This window comes from Capricornis sumatraensis, chromosome 9 (genome assembly GCF_032405125.1).
Source record: "Capricornis sumatraensis isolate serow.1 chromosome 9, serow.2, whole genome shotgun sequence".
Classification (NCBI taxonomy): domain Eukaryota; kingdom Metazoa; phylum Chordata; class Mammalia; order Artiodactyla; family Bovidae; genus Capricornis; species Capricornis sumatraensis.
The window spans coordinates 64997273-65006415 of NC_091077.1; the positions used below are offsets into that span (position 1 = coordinate 64997273).

A 9143-nucleotide genomic window follows, 5' to 3' on the forward strand; every position below is an offset into this window, starting at 1 on the left:
TCTATGGTACAGTAGGTTGGCACGTAGTCGGTACTCAGTAGACACTGTTGAATAGATGAAAATGTATACCCCTAGTCTAAGATAGTGGGTTGTAGACTCAGTGGTAGGAAGCAGAGGGGAGGAAAGGAATGGCAGGATAAGAAATGAGGTGCTATTAGAATAAACTAGAGTTGTGGGAGGTTTGTTTTGTTTTCTCTACAAAAAGAGCAGGCCTGCAGCTCAGAGCCTTCAACAGAGGGCAGTAGCTCTGCAAGTTAATAACATGGCTTTGTTTCCATTGTGCCTAGTGTACAGTTACTTTTATCCAGACTTTTATACAGACTTGCCTTTTAACATACATGTGTGAAAGACATTGAGTTTAAGAAAAGCATAAAATATAATTTTAAGAAAAGCATAAAAAATAATAAAAGATATAGTTTTTAAACAAATCATGACATTAGAAGAAACGAACGAAATTTGGGAAATGCCAACTTGGATGAAGCCACAGAATCTCCTTATGGAAGTCCTGGGTGAAACTTGGAGTACTTTTCAGCACAGTCATTTCCTATCACCATTGAGAACCAGTGATCTAGAATAAAGGACAAAATCATATCTGCCCATTGTAGTAGAAAAGAAGTTGAGAACTCATATATATCAAGCCTAAGCACAGTGCCTGGCTTACTTCAGTCATTTTGTAAGCTTTTATTTCCATTGTTTCCACTCTCAACTCCCTCCCAGTAGAGGCCAGAATTCTCCTGCTTACTATATAATATGAAGAGCAAGTCAAGGTGAAGAGGTTAGATCAGATCACTTCTGTAATCCCCTTCAGTGCCCAAGAGCTTTGTGTCATTTTAATGGGCTTTGGGGAAGAAATGAAAACATACAGTGTTCATCTATTATGTATAGCAAACTCTTAAGTTCTTTGTTTTGCTTCAAATGGTCCCTCCTTAAATTTGCAAGATAGAGAAAATTATTGTCATCATCTAACCATCCTTTCAAGGATTAATGAAATTTAAATGATATTTACAACTTAACTGTCAAATTTAGACTCTGAGCAGTTTAATGGCAAAATACAATGATCTGTTGCTTTTTGTGTTACATGATCAAGCAGCTTTTGTATGAGTATACAGGGAAGTAAGTGTTATTTCCAAAACTCTTTAGTTTGGCCCTTATAAGAAATAAAGCTAGGTGTTTCATCCCATATTTTATAGAAATTGAAATGAAATTTTTCTTTAAGAGTCAGTGATTTTAAAAGAGGAATCAGATGACCAGGAAGTTGATCATAATCACGTGGATTCTTGAAATGGGATATTATTTTGCTTTTATTTGTGATATTTTACTCTTCTTTTAAATGTGTCTAACAGTCTTTCTCTGTAGTTTGTATTTCTGCTAACTAGACATTTAAGGTGTCAATTCCTCCCATAGCTAGTTTATAGACTTTGAGTTAGAAATTTGGTATTCTTACAAGCTTATTAAATATACTGTATTTTATCTCTTGATATTGAAGAAATTATTAAAGGAAAATTCTTTTGTTTAATGTTCTTACCCAAGAGGAAAGTTCTATAGCCTCAAAAGCCAGTAACTATTTATTTATGCATATTGGTGCAGTTTTCTAATATTACAACAACAAAACTTCAGGTAGCCCTGCATTATTTATATCTAATGTCTGTATACTTGAATTAGTCAAATTTTGAACTCCATGGTTATAATTATTATGTAGCAGTTGATTTCCATTATTGGTATAACAGCAGATGGTAATGGTACAGGTTGGAAAAAGATCATTAAGTTAAATATTTTAGCCTTCATTGGCTCCCTCTTGCATGGAATTTGTCAGAGTGAAATAGACTCACATTTCAGAACTAGAAGAGCCCTTAGAGATTGTCTCATCCAGTCCCCATTTGACATATGAGAAAACAAGCGTAGCTATTTGCCAAGGGTTTACAGCTAGTTATTAGCAAAGCTAATACCAGAATCTAGATCTGCCATTTCCCAGTTCAGTGTTCTTTCTACTGACTCTGTTGAAATTTTTAGGTGGTGTTTTCACTGTTTCACTTCATAATATTGATGTCAGTTATTCTAATCAGTTTCACATCTATTTATTTCTCGAACATAGAGTTTCACTCCATTATGAGTCTTTGCTGGTTAAATTTTATATCTGGCTCTCTTTCAGGTTGGCCTCCACTCGTATCTTTTGATCTTGAAGACTCCAGAATATACCTGGATCTACCTTTTATTTTTTTGGAAAATGCCAGTACCAAGTAATCAGTGACCCACCGTGCTCTTGTTATAATATAGAAGCTATTGAGTTCTCCAAATATAAACAAGATTTTCTCCCATTTTCCCATGAAGCCACTTCGTTGTTTATCCACTTTAGTGGTGAGTGTTATTGTGCCAGCTGCTTTTGCTTTGGAAGATGTAGACTTCAACCAAATGATCCCACTGGGAACAAATCACAGTTCTTCCAATGCATCATTTCTTCCAAGTTTTGAACTTTCAGCGGATTCCCACTCAGGTGATGATGTCATTATAGCCAGAGAGGGAACTAGTGTTTCAATCAAGTGTCTTCTCACAGTCGACCACTATGAACAGGTCTCTTGGTACAACTCAAAAGGACAGCAGCTGGATGACAGAGACAGAGGTAATTATCCCAAAGTATAATTAGTCAAGATAAGTCATTTCCTGTTACTTCAATCTTGGTTTTATGGCATATTCAACAAGAAATCTCCAAGATGAGGTACTACAATAAATAGTTAAAACTTTTGAAAGGCCTGGGGTATTATACCTATCAGGAAAAGTGAAATAATGGTAATTACTGAACCAGAAGAAGAAAAAAAAGAAAGTATAGTTACAAATTTAAGAAGTGTTCACATAATGATGGTGAGCTGTTTCCCGCCCTATTGGTGAACTGGTTTCCTTCTTCATTCAAGGTTGGCTCCATCAGGGTTGCTGCACACAGCTGTGTGGACTCTGTACTCACAGTTCCAGGGGTACCATTTACCTAGACTGTAACGTGAGTAGTATAGTGTGCTGGCCCTGTATGAGTAGAGCAAGAAGGATTTTGGTTAAGTGAACTTGTCATAAATAATTTTTTTGTTTTTACTCAGAAATGAATTACTAAAAATGCTGGAGGAAACCCCGGATGTTTTTGAAAATGGTTATAAAGATCTGTACATAAAAGTTTTAAGTCCCTCTGAGAATCACAAGTGCATTGAGGAGGAACTTTATAAGCCCTTCCAGCTCATTTCTCTTTTTAATTCTGTACCTTAATTTGCATGAAAATAGGAAGGTTTCTCTTACATATTTTTGTTTCTCAGTCTTAAAAAATCACACAAACATCATAGTAAGGTGACCAGGGTCTACCTTTTGACAGGTTTTTACTTGATTTTGCTATTTAAGAACCTGTGAACACATCTTAATCAAAATACTGTTTCCTTTAACTAGTGTTCTGTTAGGTTTTTGTTTTTTTTTAGACTACCTGTGTTAAAACACCTTAGAAAGAAATCACCATGAAATATCAATGGGGTAAAGATTAAATAATGGTATCCTCACAAGCTACACTTTGGAAAAGGCCTGCTTATATTTTCTGTTAGAAAGATAGTCTAATCTCTTGGAATATAGGGATATTTGGCTATTTATATTAGACTGGAAAACAGAAAAGGAGACAGATGGTGCTTCCTTCTAAAGTATGTGCTAAACATTTTAACCTTCTACAGACTGAGTAACTGGCCACCAAGGAATTGAAGAGTTAGAATGTTAGAAAGAACAGAGCTTCTTAAGAATATAGATCTGTTAAACCAGAATGTCTAGAGTGGTGCCCTGAACATGTATTTTGAACATAATTTGAGGTTCCTATTTGGATCCACTGAACTAGACTCATCTTTTTTGGCCCTAGGGTCCTGACAACTCAGTCAGTATGATTATTATAGACTGGTCGTATAAACAGATTTTAGGAGACCAGCCAAGTGGAATGGCAGTTTTATTTTTCTATTTTGCCTTTACTTTGAAAACCACTAACATCTATCACTGATGCTTTCAGCAGCAGCTCTGGACAATTGTATTAAATTTTATGAATCTCAAGTGAGAGGAGTTTAAAGAGTATGTCAGTCTAGTATAAGGTTCATAAATCTTGAGCTATTATCAGCAAGTGAGCTAGAGAGTTTAGATTGTGGTTATAGTGGTTGATGAATGGAGTCTGTGTATATAGTTCATCGTACTGTGGATTCACAAGATATCTTTTTTATAGCTCCAGGTTTATAGACAGAAGCTTGAAAAATAATGACTATATTCATAGCTACATGTTTTCCTCCTCTTTTCACATTAGTAAAAATATAACTACAGAATTTAGATAAATTTTGATGTAGATAAGAATGGGCACGGTCCGCAGTACTTACTAATTGAAATGCCCCTAAATCCTGAACTGTAGAATCTCAGGGATGAAAGGGAGCTAGAAGATTAGGCATTGAAGCAGTGCTTAACAAGCAGTCCCCCAGCCTCCTCTGGGCCACCACCTATAGGCATGGGGCCCCATACCCTCCACCCCATGTTAGCCCATCTATCCTGTCTTTGAATGGGTTGCGTAGTTAAAGCACAGAGTACACTGAGAACTTATCAGAGAGGTGAGAACTGTGCAGGCAGAGCCAAGTTACTCAAGGATGTTGGTCCTTGTGCTTTGGTTTTCATACTCATAGACATTTGTATACACATTCCTCAATGAAGACACCTTCATGTATGGAAGAAAGGCAGCATGTTTTCAATTTAAAGTAGAAGCCTAGGCATGTTAGGGCAACTTTTATTCTGTCTGCCAAGCTGTTCATTTACCCTCACTAGTGAGACATTGCTTTTGGCCTGTGCTTTATTTACTCTGGCCAGAAAATCAAGATGTTATCATCAACCAACCTTTTCTAACGAGACAAATTAACATGTGTAAGGCATGCCAGATTAGCCAGTTAGTAATTGAACAAATACATTAAATTGGTAGGGTTTTTAGAAAATAATTTTGTCTTTTCTTGAGTAAATAAGTAAACAGTAAATTATTGAGAGTTTAAAAGGAAGTAAAAATTACTCATTACCCTATAAATAGCCATTGTTTTGTATTTCTGAGACATAGCCTTCTAGTTTATGAGAATGTGTAGGTAGAGACTGTGATATAGACACTTACACAGATATTATAAACATTTCTTTTCAAAGTTAGTCGCTTAGCATTATGTTGACACACCTGTCTCCCTGAAAGATGTCTTACATCTAGCAGTGAAAAGGCAGCCATGATAATCATTAGTTTCAGGAAGATCTTGATTCCCTATTTTAAGTTCCAGCCTGTTTAAAATTCAGACTCTGAACATAAAAGTCTGCCCTTTCTTACATCATTTAACAAAATAGCAGAACCTAATAGATGAGTTGATGTCACGTGCTCTCATGAAGAGGTGGAATATTGATAAGGCAGTTTGCATATTTAGTAATAGTATTCTTTATGCTGTAATTTTTTATTTCTATTGGGTTATCAGGTGGAAAATGGTTGGTTTCTGATAACTTCCTGAATATCACCAACGTAGCCTTTGCTGACCGTGGGCTCTATACGTGTTATATCACCTCTCCAATCCGTGCCTCCTACTCGGTCACCCTGCGTGTCATCTTCACCTCAGGAGACATGAGTGTCTACTACATGGTGGTTTGCCTGATTGCCTTTACAATCACTCTCATCTTGAATGTGACACGGCTGTGCATGATGAGCAGCCATCTTCGTAAAACTGAGAAAGCCATCAATGAGTTCTTCCGAACTGAAGGGGCAGAGAAACTCCAGAAGGCCTTTGAGATTGCAAAACGCATCCCCATCATCACCTCGGCCAAGACTCTGGAACTCGCCAAAGTCACGCAATTTAAAACCATGGAGTTTGCTCGTTATATCGAAGAACTGGCAAGAAGCGTCCCTCTGCCACCCCTTATTCTAAACTGCCGGGCCTTTGTAGAGGAGATGTTTGAGGCTGTGCGAGTGGATGACCCTGATGAGATGGGAGAGAGAATTAAAGAGAGACCTGCCTTGAATGCGCAGGATGGCATCTTTGTCATTAACCCAGAGATGGGCCGGAGTAATTCACCAGGAGGAGATTCAGATGATGGTTCCCTGAGTGAACAAGGCCAGGAGATAGCAGTTCAAGTTTCTGTCCACCCTCAGTCAGAGACGAAAAGTATTGATACTGATTCTCAAGACAGCAGTCATTTCAGCCCGCCTGATGATACAGGATCTACCGAATCGAACTCTAACTACAAAGATGGGTCATATGAAAGCTGCCAGCTGTGAGCTACCCTCGTACCTACAAAAACAGCTTTCAGAAAAAGAACCTGTTTCATGCAGAAAATAACATTTTCACCAAAAAATAAGTAGGATTTCCCCCCTCATTAATATAAAGCCTATCAGAACATGAATTATTACCAAATGATCTTTCTAAAAATTCAACATTTTTCCTATGTGATCTTTCTCAGTCATTTTCCCAAAGCTTGATTAAATGATACACGTTGAGATTTAAAGGGGCCTGAGAGAAGAGTAACGGGGAAAGTACCACACCCAAAATTACATGACTTCTCTTCTAGTCACGGTTCTTTCATTGTTTAAGGCTGACACTTCTCTTGAAGCCTCAGTTTTCCCACCAGTAAGATGAGGGATTTGCACTAGATGATATCTAAAGTCCTTTCTAGCTCTCTGACTTCTTACCTGCCACCTTTAAACCATAAGAATCTTCAGCTCATTTCTAAGTAAACCCTTCCCTAGACTTGGAGTCCCTTTTTACAGAAAGGACTGACCTGAGACTTTGTTCTGTGATTTGGATTCCGGCACCAATGCTGTGCATAGAGGTGTGGGTGTTTTTCGGATGTCTTGCTGGTGGAGCATACAATTGTATATGCTCAATTGAATCTTCCCATTATCGCCATGAATATATTGCTATACAGATATCAGGGACCTAACTGCTCATGAGTAAGCTACTTTCCATGAGTAAATTGGTCCTTGTGAGGGTATAGCGGTCTTTTTAACTTAATGAGGCATCATTTAGCTCACTGAGCTGGCAGTGATTTCTCAGCTGATCTCTCAAAGTGAAAAATTTTTTCCTAAAGAATAATGTATTCATTGTTTTTAGAATAAGAAGCAGTGTCAAATCATTTGTCTCTGGTAAATTATGGATTTTGGCATTTCTGTTAATGGAATTTCTCAGGCTTTCCCTTTTTAAAAGTACTGGACTCTACGAGACAGTTCTGTGTTTGGGATCTCATTCCAGAGGGAAACCCACAGCTGGATTCCTCTTTAGACCTCTGTCAACACTCTTTACTCTATTGTCTTAAATACGGTGCTAAAGGTTGCATGCCTCCTTACCTTGTTTGTCTTGTTTATATTTATTGTTGCTGAGGTTTTTATTTTTGTGGACATCAGATGTAGAATTTTAAGCTAGGGCTGCTTTTGTGGCCTTTCTGAGAAGCACTAACCTGAAATAAGATTAGATAGTGGTGTGTGGTGTGTGTTACTATATTAAATATATAGATACAGATATATAGGTATATATATACACACACATACAAATGATCTAGACATAAAGAGGGAGAAAAATTATGAATGATGCCACTTGATTCAGCTGTGTACAATAAACACTTTGGACAGTATTTGTTGCCTGGCTGAGATCTGATATAATGGAATTGTAAATACTCTTCAGAGTCATTTCTTCAACCACAGTGAGCTTGGCGTCATATAATTTTAAGAACTTGGCAATGGAGCTCTGTGTGCTTCACGTTTCTTCACTTGGCTTCTGATTACTGAAGCTTTACTTGAACTAGAGGTTCCTGAGGGAAATGTTCGGGGGAGGTTTTATCAGCATTTTAATTTAAGGTTTCAAATGGAGGAAGGCAGTAAATTTGAAGTGTGACCAGATAGAACTCCTGCCTCCCTTTGTGAAGGCTTATCAGAAGTAATACATCTGGTTCTGGATAGCATGAATGAATCAATATGCAGTTTTATCACATGGCATTTCAGATGACGATAATGCTGCCTTTTCTGTCTCTCAGGCTGTTTCCATGGAAACCTGCAGAGCCACACAGAAGCTACCAATCATTTAGCCAAATCTTGTCTTGGCTCACAGACCTGTATTCCTTTAAGGAAAACTGTTTTCATACATTTGGCTATGAGAACAAGGGCTCTGGAACATGCCCTAGATTATAGAACACTTCTTCCTGTCCCAGAATGTTTCTCTTGAGAATTTAAAATTCTTTAAAATCCCTTTCTAAGGTCTGAGTCTGTCCCCTGAACATCCCTCAGATCTTTAGATAACACTTCATAACCTGTACCAATATAGCAGGTTTGGGGTCATTTTTAGAATGTAGCTTGTCACATTAAAGAGAATGAATTTACCCCCCCGTGTTTTCATAATAGACATAGGTATTTGGAACCTTAAGGTAGACATACTTAATGATCAAAGTCCTGGGAAACAGGGCTTGGGAAAAATAAGAAATATTCAGAAAAAAACTATAAATTGCACAATACTGTATAACAAATATAGGCTACTCTAGTGTATCCTGGATAAATTACTTTAGAAGTGTAATGGTGACAATTTAGTAGCCAAAGTAATTGGATTACTCTTGAGTATTCCAGGTTATGGTGCCACTGATAAAGTAGGTCAAAATTTAAGTGGAGCTGATGTTACTTTCTAAATCTGAAATAGTTGTTCACAGGAAGAAAATCACACTCGCTAACATTTTCTCTAGCTAATCAAATACTCTTCATATATAATTAATACCCCTGTTATCTTTTTGTAAAATCCTTAACCTTTTGAACTTCAACTACAGTCTAACAGTCTTTTGACAATAGTGGTGGTGTAATTATCCTTCTGTCTTGCTAGATTGTATAATTGGTGAACATGCCTTTACTCAGCAAATTGGATTTGAAATAGTTCTGTCATCTCATTTATAAATTTTGTCTTGTATTGGGATTTTAATGACCCTTATCATCCTTGTGAAATGAAATGGTGGCTTTGTAAAATAAATTTACCAAGACAAGGCGTATAAACATTTTTAGAGATTCCTTACCAGTCAGCTGAAATTCCTTACCAGTCAGGCATCTTTTGAACTGGTATGCCACTTTTAAGCTGTTTGATAAACCTATCCTCAAAGTTGTATCTGTTCCAACACTT

The 9143-nt window shown here is 37.2% G+C and overlaps 1 protein-coding gene across 1 annotated transcript; it reads left to right on the forward strand.

Annotated features, from left to right (window-relative positions):
• The first annotated feature begins 2322 nt into the window (after window positions 1–2322).
• On the forward strand, window positions 2323–6339 carry MFAP3 (microfibril associated protein 3). Its single transcript, XM_068981257.1, has 2 exons — window positions 2323–2617; window positions 5481–6339. Exons 1-2 carry the CDS (start codon window positions 2323–2325, stop codon window positions 6272–6274), a joined length of 1089 nt encoding a protein of 362 aa, XP_068837358.1. The 3' UTR covers window positions 6275–6339.
• Window positions 6340–9143: the final 2804 nt, after the last annotated feature.

What these genes read in the sequence shown, in the direction of transcription:
- MFAP3 (XM_068981257.1), top strand. Translation starts at nt 2,323, where the DNA reads ATGAAGCCACTTCGTTGTTTATCCACTTTAGTGGTGAGTGTTATTGTG. An exon ending in GCTGGATGACAGAGACAGAG is followed by an intron (nt 2,618 to 5,480) that starts GTAATTATCCCA and finishes TTGGGTTATCAG; the next exon opens with GTGGAAAATGGTTGGTTTCT.